The 20,561-nt window shown below is 40.1% G+C and overlaps 1 protein-coding gene across 1 annotated transcript; it reads right to left on the minus strand.

The window, feature by feature from the left end:
- Position 1: 1 nt before the first annotated feature.
- On the minus strand, positions 2–17,134 carry LOC125205227 (probable LRR receptor-like serine/threonine-protein kinase At3g47570). The gene is made up of 5 exons (XM_048104052.1): positions 16,369–17,134; positions 15,507–15,725; positions 15,360–15,431; positions 1,421–1,535; positions 2–14 (listed from the first exon to the last, which is right to left on the minus strand). The coding sequence occupies exons 1-5, from the start codon at positions 17,132–17,134 to the stop codon at positions 11–13; spliced, it is 1,176 nt and encodes a 391-aa protein (XP_047960009.1). The 3' UTR covers positions 2–10.
- Positions 17,135–20,561: the final 3,427 nt, after the last annotated feature.

Here is a 20,561-nt window from a genome sequence, read left to right on the forward strand (position 1 = left end):
CTCTGGTAATTCACCTGTCATAGATAGATGGTATTTGATGAAATATCATAACCATTTGTGAAAGTGAAATGATCGATTCATTGTTCATGCATCTATCTATCCGTGTATAGTATGTGAAAAGTCATTTTTATGTTTAACATTGATTCATGCATTGACTAGCTAAAGTTATCTACAAATAGAAATGTATTACTCTCACATCCTAAAAGTGATCGTCACAGTACTTTGTCCTATAAAAGATGTCATGTTTTCATTTTTGGAAAAAATAAATCGTTATTATATCCAATTACATTTTCTCTCCCTCTATTCATTATTACTCCAATTTATTTTGTTTTTTTCTACAATAATATACTCAATTTCTTTTTTCTCTCTACATGACACTATACAACATCCCAAAATATCTCATGTCATCCACCAAGTATATCATCTTATTCAGGGAAAAGGTAGTAGAAAACATCTGACATCAAGCAACATACATAATCAAAATATATTATGTACATTTAAAATAACAAAGTGTCGCAATCCTATTGATATGGATCAGATTGTAATAATTATTTTCGTAGTTATAGACTTATTTAGGTGTTAGTCCAATCATATAGGTCATGGCCCAAGAAAAAGATGGATAAAAGGACAGACTTCATTAAGAGAAAAAAGCGGAAATCACAAGAACCACACGGACCGTGTCGTCTATTGAAAGAACACATGGCCCTTATGGTATGTCGAATTTTGTACATAGAGCTGAACAATGACAATGTGACCCACAATGCCAACCACACAGATTCTATTTCCATCGACGTAACCACCCAGAACTAAGCATACGAACCGTGTGCTTGGTTAAACACACTATATTTGTCTTCATTGGCATCACCCAGCAACAAAAGCCACACAGGTTTCTGTCTCAAATGTGGGTTTCTAGACAATTACTCATATCAGGTATTAGGGTTTGATAAATCATGTTTTTCATACAATGATTTCTTAGTTATTTTTATGCAATATAATTCCTTTCCATGGCTCGTATTTTATTTGTGTTATTATGTGCATGCCCCAACAACACAACATTTGTTAATTATTTTATGTTTCTTTAACTTGATTTACAATCAATACACATATTGAAAATTCTAGGGCTAAAATTGTTGAGGAGATAGTCCATGGGTGGACTAATCGTGTTAGAAGTTAATAAGGTGTGTATTGTGCAACTATGGGGGCAATATGTTAAAAAAGAAGATTCAAGGGTAGTTAGTGTGGAGTGCTCCCAGTTGATTACTCAAAAATACTTTTAAAGATGAAAGGCCTTGGAAGTTGTGTGATCTATTGTGTGATAGAGAATTGAATGCTAGATCAAGAATCTATGATCTCTATTATGGCTTAACAAACTGTCCAAGAAATTGGTCTAGTTGAGAGAATGAAACCAATTGATATCGACCTCCAACTGGCTGGCCACTCGATTATAAAGTCGAGAAGAATTTTGGATGATGTCCCGGTTAATGTAGAAAAGTCCATACCCTCTATGGACTTTATCAATTCGGGTATGTAGAACACTGCCAGGGTCAATGAACAGGAGGTCAAGATGAAAGTGAAGAAGATTGCAACACCAACTTTTTATTGTGATGTTGTACTTGTGTTGTGGACTATTGATTTGAACTTGGTTGTGTACCTTCTTATCTTCTAAAGTGACAGGAGTATCACATTTTGATATAGGAAAAGCAGTGTCTTTTTCGTCCAATTTCTCACGTTAGCGAGAGATAGTAAATCCAATTTTCAAATATATGAAGAATAAATCTATAGGGCCAATTTGCATATTTTTGTTTAAGTGGTTGATGGTTATGGTAATGGTGATACATGAAAGTGATTAAGGAATTGTGACTTAAGCCTTATGGATGAATATTAATATGCATAATCCTACATAAACTCCTAATGAGCCAATTCGGACCTTTCTAAGCCTTATTTTTTTTGGAATATTGGTATGCATAACCAAATTTGAAAGAAATTTTGATTTATGCATTAGATATTATTTTTATGTTGATTAATTATAATAGTTTTCAAAATATAAAATACACGGAGATAATAAGTATTGACGACATAATAAGGATGGTGACATAACAAAGATGGTGTGAGACATGAAAGATGCTATTTGGACATAGATTGATGTGTTGATGTAACTAGATCTTAAGGAGTTGTTTGTGCATGATTCATGTTCTCAAGTCTCGATTTTTATTGGAACTTATGTGCTTATCTTATTCAAGGGCGAGCAAGATTAAATTTTTAGGGATAAATGATGCAAGTAATAATTTTTTACTAGACTTATTTGACTAGTTTAGTCCTATATGTGGTGGCTTGAGAAAAAAAAATAAGAACAGGCCAAGCTTTGATCAAAATAAGGAAAAAAAAGAAGAAAAAAAAAAACCAAAAACCAACACATGGACCGCGTGATCCGCAATCCCTAGCATCGGCATCACCAACCATAACCAAGCACGTGAATCGTGCGCTTTCCAAGCCACGGCGCGGCTGTGTAGTTTGTAATATTACCACACGGCCTGTGTAACATCCCGGATTTTATAACCCTAAATTTTGAGCCCTAGAATTAATTGTTGATGACGTGGCATCGAGAATGCTTTTATTTCATGAGTTGATATGGTTGATTTGAGTTAGGGTTTGTGTGAACGTTTGAAAAGTCAAACCTATTTAATTTAATGGTGTGGCATGTGATACATTAAGTTATGAGACTATGTGGCAATTTAATTGTTTATGGGTGAGTGAGAATATTAGAGAAAATTTCCATAAATACTTGTCACCCTAAATTCTTACAAATTTCGAACCCTAGACCCCTTGGAGAAAGAATTTCTATTTTTTCGGAATTTATCTAATCCTTGGGATATTTATCCAAATTAAATTCCAAGAGCCAATTATTTCCTTGTTTAAAGATGGAAAAATCGAGCCCCTTGTTTTTCTAGTGATTTTCGAAAATCACTATATTTGGGAAGGAAGGAATTGTTTTATTTTATTTGATTCCTTACTTGGTTTCCTTCCATACCTAGAATTTAATTATTCTACAAAATCTTTCCATACTTCAAGAGATCTTGCCTTACTTTATTTTAGTAAATATCCAAAAATCCATGCCTTATTTAAAAGGCATAGAAATCGGCCCCTACCTTGCCTCATGGAGGATTTTCCTTATTTTTATTTTGCTCCATGACATTTTATTCTATATGGAAAAATACCAAAAATAAAACCATGGCTAATTACCTAGCCTAATTTTCGAAAATTAGGAGATATTGCTATCTTCTATTTTTGTTAATTCTTCTTCCCTACTTCACAATATTATTCTATTTAATTATTTAATTGGGAGAATGAGATCTTACCAATTATTCTATTCTTATTACCTAAAGATCTCATTGGACTCTATAAATAAGAACCCAAAACCCCAACCCTAGCCCCCATATTTTCGGCTCCCTCACCCCCATTCACTCTCTCAATTTTTCTTCTACATTACTCCATTAATCCTTCATCCTTTGAGAAGAAATTGAAGTATAATCCAAGAACTTTGAAGAATCAAGACAAATACTTGTTTTCTACCGATTGTTTTTCGCTAAAGAGGTATTTTTGTTTAAGAATTATGTTTGTTCTTTTTCTACCTCTTCTTTTCTTCTTCCAACCGATTAATCGGTCTTCTTGAACCCTCATGCATCTTAGTTGAGTGAAAGAGGGATGAAAAGGGATGTGGAAACGTGTGTATGTGTGTGTGCCGAGTGTGTGTGTGGCGTGAGTGTGTGTGTGCTGTGTGTGTGTGTTGATGTGTTGTGTAGTGTGTGTTTGATAGTTATCTAATCTGATGTGATAAACATGATCTTGATTAATTAGTAATGATAAGATAAATCGTTGGGAAGAGGGAAAAGTAATGAGACATGCATGAGTAAAAGTAGTATTGAACCTAATTTATGATATGTGCCTATGTGATTAAAAGGTGAAACTTTGGTTGCGAAGCCGGATAACGGAAAAGCGAAACTACTTGAAAACTAAGCAATCGAGGTGGGCTTTACTCTAAAAACTCTCTTTTGTTTTATCTAAATGTTGTTGGGAGATATAAGGGTGGTTTAACTGTTATGCCATACCTATGTTTGTTTTAATGTGATATCTGATCTGCTTATATGAATTCGGGTCTGAGTATGGGCCGCAAGCCCTACCAGGCTGTGTACACAATGGGATCGAGAGCCGTCCTTGCTAGTCGGCCGGTCTCGTGGGCGAAAAGTGTGGCCACACTTTCGTCGTACCATGGAATGATTATTAATTTATGAGAAAATGGGAGGTTATTTTGACTGGCCAGTCTATGAAAATATATTTTGTGATACTCGTGATATTCTTTTATAACTGCTTAAAACTCGAGTTCACTTGGTAAGGGTGGCATAACTTATAAAATGTTTTGGCAACGAGCTCACTGAGTATTTCAAAATACTCAGCCATGCATGTGTTTTCCTTATGTGCAGGTTGAATGATGACGAGTGGTGGCGGGTGTTGAGCAGCCTAATTAATTAATACGGATATGTGGAACTCTAAGTGTGGTTGTGTCACCATACATAGCTATACTTTCTCTTGGTCGTTTTCCGCTGAATTTTTGATACTCTTTAGAATGTCTTTTTTGGAATATTTGCATCTTCCTTCGGTTTGAAGCCTTAGTCTTTTCTTGTGATTTTGTCTGGGATACTATGTCGTACTCTTAAGGTTTTTGACCCTCATTTATGATATCTATCTTCCTTTGAACTTCTAGGTTAAGTTGTTGCATTAAATACTCTGATATCTCTTTCATTTCTTTTGGCCAATACTCTTTAAATGAAACCCTAGCCTATGTTTACCGCTTTGGAGTCGGTTTTGGGTAGCAGCCGCCGCATTTATTGTACCCTAGGAGGGCGGGCTGTTACAGTTGGTATCAGAGCCTCAGTTTCTTTCCGCTCTGGACCCAAGAGTCTTTTCGAACTTTAGGTTGTCTTTCTAATCTTTTTGTAAATGAACTAAACGCGAAGGGCTCAACACCGCAACTCGTCTCGTTCAACCGCAAAGAAAGAGGTACTAGATATTTTGTGACTTGTGCTTGAAACTTGATGCTTTTGGAAATATTTTGAATGAAAGCGACGCTTTCTGAATGATGATTTGATTGAACATGAGAATTTGTGAAAAGCATGCTTTATGTGATAAAAATACTATGAACACGAAGCGATGCTTCTTGAATGGTTTGTCGAATGTTACATGAGACTTTGTGAAAACTTGTGAAATGCGAATGTGATCACGTGAGACTATGTTGAAATGCTGCTATGCTTAGACTTGGACTTTTGGAACCTAGCATGTTTGGGACTTAGCATGACTTAGCTATACGATCACAACGCTTGTACCAACATTAGAAACGCGAAAGAACTAGTATAAGGCCGTTAGTGTATGTGGAGATTCAACGAAACGCGAATAGAGAACGCACGAATAGTCGTCTTAAGAACAAGAACCTTGGACGCGACGTTTTGAACCACCATCCTTTGACTCTTATACACTTTCGCAGCACCATTTGAGATCACGCACTATCTATTCTTTTCCACTTTTGTGATGGTGCTGACTTGTTCCTTTTCCCCTTTTGTAGATGGTCCAACCCTATCACGCCCTTATGCGCCACCGTTACGCCAAGAATAGGAACTTTCCGGTAGAACGCTATAGAGAGCTGGAATGGGACGGAGAGCAGTTCCTGCTGAACTTCGTCACCAATTTCTATGGTCATTGGCTGGACGCCTACGCGTACGGAACTACCCATCACGAGGGAATCATGCGACTTATCCATATACTGCCTTCCCCTTGGAGCGAGTGGACCGCTCAAGCCTCAGTATCCTACACTTGGTTTAGCCCTCCCAAATACACGCCTCGAGGAGACTTCGTCGGCCTAATAGCAGTCTTACTTCCGGCCATGTCTGCTACCGTTGATGGACCTCCACTCCACCCGCCAACGCAAAGGTACTCGCCAGGAGCAGCACGACGGATGAAGTATCGCGATGACGAGGAACCGCACGTTGCTCGCGTTCCCCGTAGAAGAACCCCTAGGATGCGCGTTTCGGCCCCTCGAAGGATCATAAGAGAGGCCGGAGAGATGCTTACTTCGATTCCTTCGCCCTGAAGCAACGAGAAGAAGGAAGAGGAGATGGGATCGTTCGAGAGAGGAGAGAGTTCGAGCGCCGAGAGTGTCGGAGAGTCGGGAGAGCCCGAAGAGGACGAGGCCAAAAGTGGCTAAGTGCTCAAGTAGCGATCTTGTTTCCCTTTCCCCACGTTTTGATTTTCTAGGAACTTTGGTTATGTTGTTATTTTCCTTCCGCGATTGAATCGCTCTTTTCCGTTCATTGTACCAAGACCTTTTGGGATCGTTTTTGAAATTTTAATGGGGAATTCGTACCTTTCATTCTATTATATGGCTATGAAGCCGTCTTCACTCTTTTCTGCCCCTATTGCGTGAATATACTTACTCTTTCTAATATCTTCCGAGTGTTTTCCACCTTATGGTGCAACCTTATTATGTTCTCTGTTTTCCTAACAACTGCTACTGTGTGGTCTTTCTTTGGACCCTGCTTGTGTTTGAGTTAAAAATCTTTTCTTCCAAAGTACCCTATCACTACCTTGAAATGTTAAGTAAGTGCGCTAACCGTTCGAGTGTGGTAAATCAGAATGCCGCATAGACGCAACGTGAGGAACGAGGAACCATCTTCCCATGCTTCGGAAGAGCAAAGCGTGACGCAACCAAGACCGCCGTCACCACCACCTCCACCACCGCGAGTAGATAGGGAAGTCGTAAAGCTTTTCCTTGACCAAAAGCCTCCTACCTTCGATGGAATAGGCGAACCTACGATAGCCGAAACTTGGATACGAGCCTTAGAGCACATCTTCCGAACCTTAGTGTGCAACGATGCAGAGAAGATGATCTGCGTGACGCATCAGCTGACTGGATCCGCCGATTTCTGGTGGGACACCAAACTGAAAACCATGCCCCAGGATCGCATAGACGGGATGACTTGGGAGGAGTTCAAGACAGAAGTTTACGATAAGTACGTACCCAAGAGCTACCGCAAGGCGAAAGCAGCTGAGTTTCACAACCTCACCCAAGGACGTCTGTCCGTAACCGAGTATGACCGTGCACTTTGTGACATGACCCGCTATGCGCCGGAACAGACCGATACGGATGAGAAGCTGGCTGATAAGTTTCGTGAGGGCCTTAGGCACGAGATTAGGATGGCACTGGCAGTCCGCGGAACCTTTACGTATGCCGAGGCGCTAGCCCTCGCACTGGATGTAGAGGCAGCAATGCCCAAGGAGAGGAGCGCGGGGAACACTACGCTGGCATTACCCCCGTCACGTCCTAACCATGACAAGAGGAGATGGGAGGAGAGTAGGATCCACCATGACAATAAGCGATACCGTCCCAACAGAGGAGGACAGACTTCGTCCAATCCAAGGAGCGACCCCCGTGCCAGACCACCTCAGTGTAACGTTTGCGCCAAGTACCATTTCGGGTGGTGTAGAGGACCGAACTCGAATAGATGCTTCAACTGTGGAGGAAACGGGCACTTTTCGAGGGAGTGTCTGAGCAAGGGAACCGGACCAAGGCAGAACCATCAGGGTTTCCGTCAGTAGCCGAGAGCGCCACCTACGAGCTCGGGAGCAAATCCGAATCAGCAACTGCGGCTGCAGCAGCCTGTCCGCCCAAGACTTCCAGCCCCAGCTAGAGCGTACGCTATAGAGCAGAAGCAGCCCAAGGTCGAGCAAGGAAAGCCTGAGAGTGGAAACCTAGCAGGTATAGGCGAAATCCTTGACACCCCTATTGTTGTTTTGTTTGATACGGGCGCATCCCATTCTTTCATCTCTGAGTTGTGTGTGCATACCTTAAGCTTACCTAATAGGAAGTCTGAACATAGAATGATGGTGTCCTCACCGGTAGGAGGACTGGTTGAGATCTCTCGTTTTTGCTTGAACGTAGAAATCGTACTAGGAGAACTTAAGTTAGATGCTCACGACCTGCGAGTTATGGCGATGAGAGACGTTGACGTGATCCTAGGAATGGATTGGCTAACTGCGAACTTCGCGACGATTAGTTGTAAGAAACGGCAGATAGCCCTACAAACCCCGGGTATGGAACCCGCCGTGTACCACGGAATCTCGATGAACCGACGAATCGCTGTAGTCTCTGCGTTACAAGCCACCGCCATGTTGAGGAAAGGACGCCCGGCCTACCTTGTCTATCTCCACGGAGAAGAGAAGGAGGAAGCGAGGCTTGAAGACGTTGCTGTCGTACGAGATTTCCCCGATGTCTTTCCCGAGGAGTTACCTGGACCGCCGCCCGATAGGCCATTAGAATTTACGATCGATCTCGAACCTGGAGCCGCACCCATATCGAAGGCGACGTACCGCATGGCACCTAAGGAGTTAGAGGAGTTAAAGATTCAGCTGCAATAGCTCATGGATTTAGGATTCGTTAGGCCCAGTGTTTCGCCATGGGGCGCACCGGTGCTCTTCGTTAAGAAGAAAGATGGGTCAATGAGAATGTGTGTCGACTATAGAGAGTTGAACAAATTGACCCTCAAGAACAAGTACCCTTTGCCGAGGATAGATGACCCATTCGACCAACTCCGAGGAGCCGGAGTGTTCTCTAAGATGGATCTGAAGTCCGGATACCACCAGCTGAAAGTGCGAAAAGAGGATATCCCTAAGACCGCATTCCGTACCAGATATGGTCACTATGAGTTCGTCGTGATGCCGTTCGGTCTGACGAACGCCCCAGCCGTGTTTATGGATTTAATGAACCGCGTTTTCCACCCGTACCTAGATACGTTCGTCTTAGTATTCATAGATGATATCTTAGTCTACTCGAAGGACGAGAAGGAGCACGCGGAACACCTACGGATCGCGCTGGAGACGTTGAGGAAGGAGAAGCTGTACGCCAAATTCAGCAAGTGTGAATTCTGGCTGAAGGAAGTCAACTTTTTAGGACACATCGTGTCAGCAGAGGGAATCCGAGTGGACCCCGCTAAGGTCGATGCGGTACAACAAAGTGGAAGTCGCCATCGACGCAGAACGAGATTCGGAGTTTCCTAGGTTTGGCAGGATACTACCAAAGGTTCATAGAAGGATTCTCCAAGATAGAGACCAATGACCCAGCAGCTCAAGAAAGGAATCAAGGTGAACTGGACGCCGGAATGTGAAGCAAGCTTCCAGCTTTTGAAGGAGAAATTGACCACCGCACCAGTGTTAGTTGTGCCAGAGCTTGGAGTCGATTACGTAGTTTACACCGACGCTTCGAAAGTCGGATTAGGATGCGTGTTGATGCAGAACAACAAAGTGATCGCTTACGCGTCACGACAATTGAAACCGCACGAGTTGAACTACCCTACCCACGACTTAGAGTTAGCCGCGGTAGTGCATGCCCTGAAGATTTGGAGGCACCATCTCTACGGAGTTAGGTGTGAAATCTTTACGGACCATAAGAGTTTAAAGTACTTTTTCGAGCAGAAGGATCTGAACATGCGACAACGGAGATGGCTCGAGCTAGTGAAGGACTACGACTGTGGTATCAATTACCACCCCGGCAAGGCAAACGTAGTAGCAGACGCTTTAAGCCGTAGAGACCAATCGCAACTCGCTGTTTTTCTAACGGGAGAGGAAAGTTTAGTGCGAGAGTTGAGTAAGTTGCGGATAGAAGTAGTTAGAACACCCGATACCGTGAAAGGCCGAATCGCCGCGTTAGTAGTAGAACCCGATCTAAGGACGAGGATCGTTGCAGCTCAAAGGCTAGATGAGAAATTGGAGGAGATTCGAGTCGAAGTAAGGACCGGTGAGTCCGGACAGTTTAGCGAGGTTTCCGATAACGCTCTCACCTTCGAAGGGAGACTGTGCGTGCCAAACCACGAGAGTCTTAGGAACGAGATCATGAGCGAAGCTCACGAAACCCCATACACTGCTCACCCCGGGAGCACGAAGATGTACCAGGATCTGAGAAAGTCCTTTTGGTGGAACGGCATGAAGAGAGATGTCGCAGCTTTCGTGGAACGTTGCTTAGCCTGCCAACAGGTGAAAGCCTTACACCAACGACCGTACGGGAAGCTACAACCGCTGGAGATACCCGAGTGGAAGTGGGAGCACATCGCTATGGATTTCGTGACTGCGTTGCCGAAAACCCTTAAAGGGAACACCGCGATTTGGGTGATCATCGATCGGCTTACCAAGAGTGCGCATTTCATACCAATCCCCGTAACCCATGGATCGGATAGGTTAGCTCGGATCTACATTCAAGAGATCGTGCGACTATATGGAGTCCCAGTGACGATTACGTCTGATCGTGACCCGAAGTTTACCTCAAAATTTTGGATTAGTCTACAACGCGAGCTTGGAACACGCTTAAACTTTAGTACCGCTTTTCACCCCCAGTCCGATGGACAATCCGAGAGGACGATACTAACTCTCGAGGATATGTTAAGAGCCGTGGTGCTCGACCGAGGCGGAAGTTGGGAGACCGCACTCCCATTGATCGAGTTCGCTTACAACAACAGCTTCCAAGCAACGATCGGCATGGCGCCTTACGAAGCACTCTATGGGAGAAAGTGTAGATCTCCGCTCTACTGGGATGAAGTCGGCGAACGAAGAGCGCTTGGACTCGATGCAGTTGAAGAAATGGTCGAAATCGTTCGACGAATCCGCGCGCGAATGAAGGAAGCTCAGGACAGACAAAAGTCGTACGCTGACGTTCGACGGACGGACTTACAGTTCCACGCTGGTGACAAAGTTTTCCTCAAAGTATCCCCGTCGAAAGGGATAGCGCGTTTTGGAGTCAAGGGAAAACTGAAACCACGTTTTATCGGGCCGTACGAAATTCTAGAAGGAGTAGGACCCGTAGCTTATCGATTAGCGCTGCCGCCCAGCCTTGGGAATGTGCACAACGTCTTTCACGTGTCGCAATTGCGAAAGTATGTGTTCGATCCGAAGCATGTGATTCGTTACGAGGATATTGCTGTAAGCCCGGATCTGAGCTACGAGGAGCAACCCCAGTTAGTCTTAGATCGAAAGGTCCAAACCTTGAGGAATAAAACCACTGCCTTCGTGAAAATTCAATGGAGAAACCACGGGCCCGAGGAAGCCACGTGGGAGCGTGAGGATAAGATGATAGAGCTTTACCCGGAACTCTTTCCGTAAAAGGTACCAAATTTCGGGACGAAATTTTTTTTAAGTGTGGTAGGATGTAACATCCCAGATTTTAGAACCCTAAATTTTGAGCCCTAGAATTAATTGTTGATGACGTGGCATCGAGAATGCTTTTATTTCATGAGTTGATATGGTTGATTTGAGTTAGGGTTTGTGTGAACGTTTGAAAAGTCAAACCTATTTAATTTAATGATGTGGCATGTGACACATTAAGTTATGAGACTATGTGGCAATTTAATTGTTTATGGGTGAGTGAGAATATTAGAGAAAATTTCCATAAATACTTGTCACCCTAATTCTTACAATTTTCGAACCCTAGACCCCTTGGAGAAAGAATTTCTATTTTTTCAGAATTTATCTAATCCTTGGGATATTTATCCAAATTAAATTCCAAGAGCCAATTATTTCCTTGTTTAGAGATGTAAAAATCGAGCCCCTTGTTTTTCTAGTGATTTTCGAAAATCACTATATTTGGGAAGGAAGGAATTGTTTTATTTTATTTGATTCCTTACTTGGTTTCCTTCCATACCTTGAATTTTTCACTGAGTATTTCAAAATACTCAGCCATGCATGTGTTTTCCTTATGTGCAGGTTGAATGATGACGAGTGGTGGCGGGTGTTGAGCAGCCTAATTAATTAATACGGATATGTGGAACTCTAAGTGTGGTTGTGTCACCATACATAGCTATACTTTCTCTTGGTCGTTTTTCGCTGAATTTTTAATACTCTTTAGAATGTCTTTTTTGGAATATTTGCATCTTGCCTTCGGTTTGAAGCCTTAGTCTTTTCTTGTGATTTTGTCTGGGATACTATGTCGTACTCTTAAGGTTTTTGACCCTCATTTATGATATCTATCTTCCTTTGAACTTCTAGGTTAAGTTGTTGCATTAAATACTCTGATATCTTTTTCATTTCTTTTGGCCAATACTCTTTAAATGAAACCCTAGCCTATGTTTACCGTTTTGGAGTCGGTTTTGGTTAGCAGCCGCCGCATTTATTGTACCCTAGGAGGGCGGGCTGTTACAGCCTGCCTCCCTGAGGTTTGACTACTAATTGCTACGTACATTTGACTGCTAATTGCTACTATTTCTGATGCATTTTGTTAAGATTAATAATTTCTATAAGTTTAAATATTACTCCCTTTGTCCCTTAGCTGTATCACTTTCACCCAACACAAGTTTTAAGAATTATAGAGAAAAGTGAGTGGAAAAATAAAGTGGAATATGAGTCATCTCCCTCCGTCTCACTCTCTAAATCGAATATTTCATTTTCGACATTTGATTTTATGGAGTGTTGTTTTATGAGTGAAAAAAATAAAGTAAGAGAGAGAGCAAACTGGAGAGTGATGATTTTATTTTTAGACGTGTGTCATTTAGAATGAGACATTTTAAAAAGAAAAATGTGTCACTTAGAGTGAGACGGATGGAGTAATAAAATGTGAGTGAAGTGGATAGTGGAATGTAAGGTCCATTATTTGAAATGATAAAAGTGAAATGAGACAATTGACATTTTAATGGCACACACAATGGAGGATCGGGGAATACTTGATTATTTAGGTCATCCGTATCCCTATCTCTTATTCATCCGCTAACCGTCTCATCCCTTAACTATTCATGGGCCCCCCACTGTACTTTTCAGCCCATCTCTTAACTAAGAGACAACACCTGCATCCCTCCATCTCATAACCATCTCATCCCTTAACTATTCATTCAATTTCATTCTTTATTTTTAATTCCAACAAATTCAATTAATAAAAACACACTTCATTAAACAAAATTAAAATTAAAATTTAAAGGCCTAAAAAATAAAAAAATACATAAATAAAATCCTAAAAAAATTAAAAATACATAATTAAAATACTCTAAATTAAATTATAAAAACTACTCCGTCAGCGAATCATCCCCCGAAGTTGACGGTACACCCAAGTTAGATCGAGACCGAATACCAAGTTGAGCTTTCATATGCTCAATTCCGTCCATATGGGCTTCAAATTGGGAAGGACTCATTTTTGAAGTGTCAACCATCGTGGCGAGCAGGTACATGGACATTAGGGTGTTCGAGCCCGTGCAGGAGCCCGAGCCTGAGCCCGCATGGCTTGATTTGCCTCGGCCCCTCCCCCTCCCTCTCCCCCTCGCTCTAGCCGCCTTCGCCGCCTTGGTCCCTTGCGGCCGACGTCGTGAACCGGAAAAAGACCCCCCCGCATCATCGGTTGGCGTGCCCTCACGTGAGGTGTTGCCTTCGCCGCCATCACTAGACGAGTATTGGCCACGCGCCGTGTGCTTCAGTGCGTTTCGGGCCCACACTGACTGGACACCGCCAGTCCACCTTTCAAGGTGGTGGACTTGCGACCAAACATTGACATGCTTGAAATCTTTACCGACATCGTCTTTAAAGACCCGCAACGCCGCGCTCAGAATGTCGGCTCCGCTTTGGTAATTCGCCTCTTTTGCTCTGTATATCGCGCAAAATATTTTGACATCTTTGTCGCATCGGTCATAATGACCGCGGAGCATCTTCACGTTGCGAGCAAAGGTCTTCTTCGGCCTTCGTGCGTTGTAAACTTCGGCGACTTTCTCCAGAAACACAAGTTGGTTTGTTAATTCCCGACGACAGGATCGTACGAGACGGTGATCCAAGCGTCGTACAGGGCCAACGTCTCCTTTTGGCTGTATGGATGACGGCCGTCATCCCCCACAACCTCATGGTCGCCCTCTTCCTCATCTTCCTCCTGGGTATTGACGTCGATCCTGGCGGAGCCTCCATCTATGGGCCGGTATTCCAAAGTGCGTTCATCCGGAAAATTCTCCGAAATTTGGGATAATCCCGGCAATTGCCCGTACCTCTTGGGGGGAGGGACGATAGTATGCGTCCACATCAAAATGTGGTGTTTGGTACGCCGGCGGAGTCGTCGAGCCTTGGGTGCCCGGCGACGAACCGGGACTACCCAAAACGTTGTACATGCTCGCTCAATCACCAAACGAGTTCAAGTCGAACCCGTCGAAGCCGCGGCCGCGGCCGCGGCCGCCGAAGTTTCCATCGCCGGACATTTTTTCCAAAATTGGAGAGAAAAAAGAGATAAGATATTTGAGAGAAGAATAGATGGGTGTAGTGTTTGTGTGTAGAATGGAGAATGGAAGTGGAAGAGAGTATTTATAGAATAATAAAAGAAAAATAAAAATAAAATAAAAAAAATTTGAAAATTCGACCGTTTGAATTTTCTTTTTTTTTCAAAATTTCAAATTTTGAAAAAAAAATTATGACATCATAATTACGACCCCCACTCACGGGTCGGCGAGTGAGCGTCACGCCTAGCGCCAGCGCGTGGCAAGACAACTCGAGGTCGACCCCTTCCGCGCGCGACGCGCGCCGGGACGTCCTGTCTTGTCCGGACGAGATGCGTTTTGCAACGCGGTCTCGCCGCCGACCCGTCTCGCCGGTGGCGAGCCGCGCCGTGCGGATATTCTTATATATTCTCACTTTTCATACCCAACTCGTTTCACTGGTCAAAATTGATAAGACATGTTAACTTATGATTTGGTGATTTGATCCCTAAATTTAATGTAGTGCACATAGTAATTACGAAATGAAAAAAAAGACAGAAAAACTAAACAAAATCAAGTAAAACGGCCACAGTATTTTTACATGTACAAATATACATTTTATGCAAAAATGGGTATTTAGAGCAATTGACATATAGCGCTTTTGTTTCTTTTTATGCAACTTATACCCAAATCTCAACTACTATAATTCTATAAAAGCAAGTGGTGGTCTTGGTACATTCGTCTGCACCGTGCGGTTTAATCAAACTAGCTAGGAATTAATAAATCCTATTCGTGAAGTAATACCCTCTATCCCAAAAAAACATGAGCCATGGATATGACACGAGAATTAAAACAAAATTGGTAAAGTAAGAGAGATGGAGAGAATAGTATGGTAAAGTAAAAGAGATGAAAAGAATGGTAGTTAAAGTAATGTTAGTGGATAGTGAAGTCTATATTATTAAATTGATATAACTTTCCAAAAAAGTGAATGCACATATTTTTGTGGGATAGACTAAAATGAAAAGTGTACATATTTTTATGGGACGGAGAGAGCATATTATAGTATCAATATATACTTTGCATCTAAAAAAATGTAGCACAATATTTTAAATGCACCTGTGAATCGGTTATAAGCAAGATCCAAAGTTGTCAAGGAAGTTGAGTTTCCAAATTCCTTTGGCACAACACCTGAATTTCCCATCATAAAAAATACTTATAAAAGTCTTATAAAATGTTCAAAAAAATTGTAGGAGTTAGAAATACCTGTCAAGTGGTTATATAGAAGATACATTTCTTGAATTTTAGGGAGGATGTGAAAAGTGACTTTTGATATAGTTCCAGATAAACTATTGTCGCTGAGATCCATCGATTTCATAGACGAAAAGTTGAAGAAAGAATTTGGAATATTTCCAGTTAGGAAAGCACTAGGGATGGATAATGTCTCTAATTGCGAGAGCATTCCTATTTCAGCTGGTATTCCTCCTGAAATTATCACGAAAACAATATTTAAATTTAGGAATATTAGTCTTAAAAATCATAAGCATTGAGTAAATTTGAAAGCGGTCTTAAAAGTCACAAAACTTTATATTGGTAACATTTTTTCATGATGGATTATTTTTCGAAGATATACTAGACATATTTTATCCTCCTAGGCACATACTTATTCAACACCGAATTCAAGAACTAGGGCGTCAAAACGACGTCGTTTCATGTATAATTCAGACTAAACCACATAAGTATGCCGAAAATTTTCTATTTGACCGAGTTGGGAAAATTGCATCTTTTTCAAAAATTTTATACTCCCTTCGTCCCACAATAACTGTCACTCTTTTCCATTTTGATTCGTCCCATAATAATTGTCACACTTCATTTTTGTCATAAATGGTAAGTAGGTCACATATTTTACTAACTCACTTCACTCACATTTTATTATAAAATCAATATAAAAATATGTGAGTCTCATATTCCACCAATTTTTTCAAATTTTTTTTTTTTTTACATTTCTTAAAACTCGTGCCCACAATAAGAGTGACAATTATTGTGGGACGGAGGGAGTAATTTTTAAGGCCATTTTCAAAGTTCGTGGAAAATACTCGAAACAAGCAACAAGAAGAAGAGACCACACCTTCAAAATGGTTCATCCCAAGAGATAAAACCCTAAGCATGCTCAAATTCCCAATTTCAACCGGAATCCTACCGCTGAAACTATTAATTGGCAACCGCAAATCTTGAAGCTCTCTGCACATATATATATTCGCCGGAATCTCCCCACTGAGCTGATTTCCGGTGAGAAACAGAGCTTCCAATTTCCGACTATTACTGCATATATCACTCGGAAGTTTCCCCGATAGCATATTATATCTCATATTAATCTCAATCAGAGATGAACCGTTGAACAGAGACGAAGGTATATCCCCGGAGAAGCTGTTGTTGCTCATCCGCACGTATTGCAGATCGGAAAAGGCTCCGAGCCACGACGGTACTTGTCCGGTGAAGTTGTTGAACCCTAAATTGATCGTCTTCAAACGACGTAGTTTAGAGAGGTGAGAGGGTATGGGGCCGGTGAAGTGGTTGGAGCTGACGTCCAAAGACCGGAGAAACGTTAGGTTTCCGAGATATGGAGGGAGGCTTCCACGTAGGCCGAAGGAGGAGAGGATTAGGGCCGTGACGCGGCGGTGTTTGGCGCCGCACGAGACGCCTCGCCAGCTGCATATGGATATGTTGGTGGACCAGCTCGTGGTCAAGATGGAATTGGGATGTGATGAAGAAATGGTGGTTTTGAGAGAGAGTAGTGTTTGTTGATCGGTTGTGAGATTGAGGGTTTTTCGGCATGAGGTTTGTGTGAAGGTGATTAGGGTTAAAATAGTAAATATCAGGAAATTAGTCTTCATTATAATGTGAGTGTTTACATGAGATGAAATCGAGATATATTTATTTCTAATTGAGATATTTTGAGAGTTTTTGTTTAATTATGTGATTGTGTTTTAGTGTCTATTGTGAGTGGGGAAGCTTGACTTGCTAGTTAATGATGCTTTGTTATGTTGTGGATTAGGTAAATGGCTGTCAAACTAGGAAATAAGATTACCACAAAATTTGATTATGCTCCACTACCACAAAGTTAATCTATGTCCACATTGGCGGAATAAGATATTTTATGCTAAGCTAGCACTCAAAAGACATTTCACATCTTCTTTATAAGGTTCTTTTTTTTAAAAAAAAAAAAAGGGTTATTTGCCTGTAAATACATAAACTTTCACAATTTTATGTTATTTCTCTAAAATTTTAATTTTTGAATGTAAATACATGAAATTTAGAGTTTTCTAATTTTTCCCCAAATTGAAAAATTAAAGCTGATGTGGCAATTTAAAGCTTATGTGGCAATTGTAATTTAAATTTAAATAGTTTAAATAACTAAATATTAAAAAATAAAATCCATGTAATCATTTTGCTTCATCCACCCCAATCCATTTTTGTCATTCTCTTCGTGTTTTGAATCTTGATTTCTCTTCTCTTTTTTAATGGCAACTTTCTCTTCTATCTTTTACCAGAATAGGTTAGAATATTGGTCAAATCAAATTTAACAAAACTTCCACCTTTTTTACTGAAACCTAGCTAATTCCACTAGTACTTCTAGTTTTTGCCCCAAATTCTAATTTTGATTTTGCTGTTAGAATTGATATGGAGTCTCACGATTTGTAGCAGCTTGACCCAATGCTCGTGTGGGATTTGCTGTGGAATGGCATATTGGTTCTACAACTTGGAGGAAGAGAAAGGAGAGAAATAGGAGTAGGTGAAGAAGATGATGACATGGAATTTTAGTTTTAATTTTTTTTAGTTATTTAAATTTTTTAAATAAAAATTGCAATTGCCACATAAATTTTAAATTGCCACATCAGCTTTGATTTTTTGATTTGGGAAAAAATTAGAAAACTCTAAAGTTTATGTATTTACATTCAAAAATTAAAGTTTTGGGAAATAACAAAAAATTATGAAAGTTCATGTATTTACAGCTAAATAACCCTTAAAAAAATAAAACTAAACTTTATTAAAACTTTATCAAATCTTCAAATTAAACTTCTTTATACTCCCTCCGTTTCTTAAAATATCAACTCTTTCATATTTAATCCGTTTCTTAAAAATAGCAACTTTCAAAATTTTCATTTTTGAAAATCTTTACACCCTTATAAAGTGGGTCTCATAATCCACTAACATTAATTTCATTATTTTTTTTTCTCTCTCTTATTTTATCAATTTTTTTTTCTCTCTCTTACTTTACACCCTTATAAAGTGGGCTCCATAATTCACTAACAACAGTTGCATTACTTTTTTCTCTCCAACTTCTCCTACTTTACCAATTTTTTTTTCTCTCTCTTACTTTATCAAATTTTGCATTAATACTTGTGCCATTTCAAATATATCTATTTTTAAGAAACAGAGAGAGTATTAATCTAACAAAAATAAATAAACGAATTAGATAGGACGAAAACTCCGGCACAGGACAAATTCATGATTCTCAAACAAATGTGTTGGCTAAATTCAGACAGCGTGGCTTCATGGGTATGTTTCTCTTTGTCCATATTTAGAGGATGTATGAATGCGTGCTACCTTTGAATTTGATTTCTAGTGTGAGCTATGTTTTTGTTTTGTTGATTCCCTTTTTAGTGCTTGGGGATTTATAGAAAATGTTCTCAGCTTACTTAAGACTTGTAGGGTGTTTTATTTTTCTCTTGTTGATGGTTACTTTGTCAAATCATATTGACTATTTTGTTGGACTCATGATGATACTAATTATTAACTCCGTCTCATAATAGGAGTTGACATTTAATTCGGCAAGAGTTTTAGAAATATAAAAGAAAGTGAGTTGAAAAAGTAATTTTTTTATATCATTGAATACATGGAGTTAAAAAAGTTAGTAGAGTAAGGATTTCACTTTTATTTATTAGTTTCATAATGAATATGAGTGGAATGAGTTAATAGAAAGTGAGATATACTTACTATTTATAGTAAAAGTAAAAATAGACTCTTATTGTGGGATGATCTAAAATGACAAAAGTGGACCCTTATTATAGCACGGAGACAGTAGTATTTATTTATCAAGAAGACAATGAGAATATTTATTCCTTACAATAAAATACAATAAAATATGGTACTATAAGGTTTGATGGGCCTCCTTGTTTTTTTCCTACTGATGCAGTAGAAGACAAGACTTGGAGGCTAAGAAAAAAATATTTTGAGTTTTATTTATTTCCTAGTTAGTAAAATTAGTAGACGGAAAAATATTAATTATTTTTCTTTCTACAAATTAGGTTTTCCTTTTGGATTATTTTCCTTGTAGTTATTTTTGCTTATTATCTTTTTAGTTATTTTCTTTCCATAAGTTTAAGATTTCCCTTTGCCTATATAAAGGCCTCATTGTTTAGGATTTCCCTTTGCTTATTGTTGTCTCTTAAGATCAACAATGAGGCCTTTATATAGGCAAAGGGAAATCCTAAACTTATGGAAAGAAAATAACTAAAAAGATAATAAGCAAAAATAACTATAAGGAAAATAATCCCAAAGGAAAACCTAATTTGTAGAAGGAAAAATAATTAATATTTTTCCGTCTACTAATTTTACTACCTAGGAAATAAATAAAACTCAAAATATTTTTTTCTTAGCCTCCAAGTCTTGTCTTCTACTGCATCATACTCCCCTTCTTGAAAAAGACTCGTCCTCGAGTCTGTCCTCTTTGAAATAGCACCTTAACCCAATTAAAATTTCCCCAACTATAGTCATCATGTCATCCTTCTTGGACAAGCCGTTATTGTTAACTCTATTAAGCCCAAAATCTATTCCATCCTCAAAAGTGGGCATAACACCATCAAAATCCATATAGTCATCCTGATCATTAATTTCAGCTCCCAAGCAACTAGTGTCGGTATCTTTCAGCTTTGAGCAATTTACCATGCGGAGGAAAACATTCTTAAAAGGAAACTCTTCACAACCCTTTTCATTTTCAACAAAGAGCTACTAACGTTGATTTTAGGCGGCTCTATTTTAGGATCCACAACACCAGTTCCAGTCAAGCTCTTATTCATATGTGGAGAAAAACTCACCGAATTTGCACCACGAACATTGGAGTCCTCAGAGATATTAGAGCGGAAATTCCCCGAAGCTTTAGTTTCCGGCGAAGGACAATCCGACACGTCCACTCTACTGCCGCAATTTGCAAAAGTTCCTTTATACGATCCGTCTGATTCTGATGGAATATTGAGATACCCGGAAATCTGATGAGACTCCAATTGCGATAACCTGGAATCGAGAACTCCGGAGCCATCG

The sequence above is a fragment of the Salvia hispanica genome, chromosome 2, assembly GCF_023119035.1.
Source record: "Salvia hispanica cultivar TCC Black 2014 chromosome 2, UniMelb_Shisp_WGS_1.0, whole genome shotgun sequence".
Lineage (NCBI taxonomy): Eukaryota > Viridiplantae > Streptophyta > Magnoliopsida > Lamiales > Lamiaceae > Salvia > Salvia hispanica.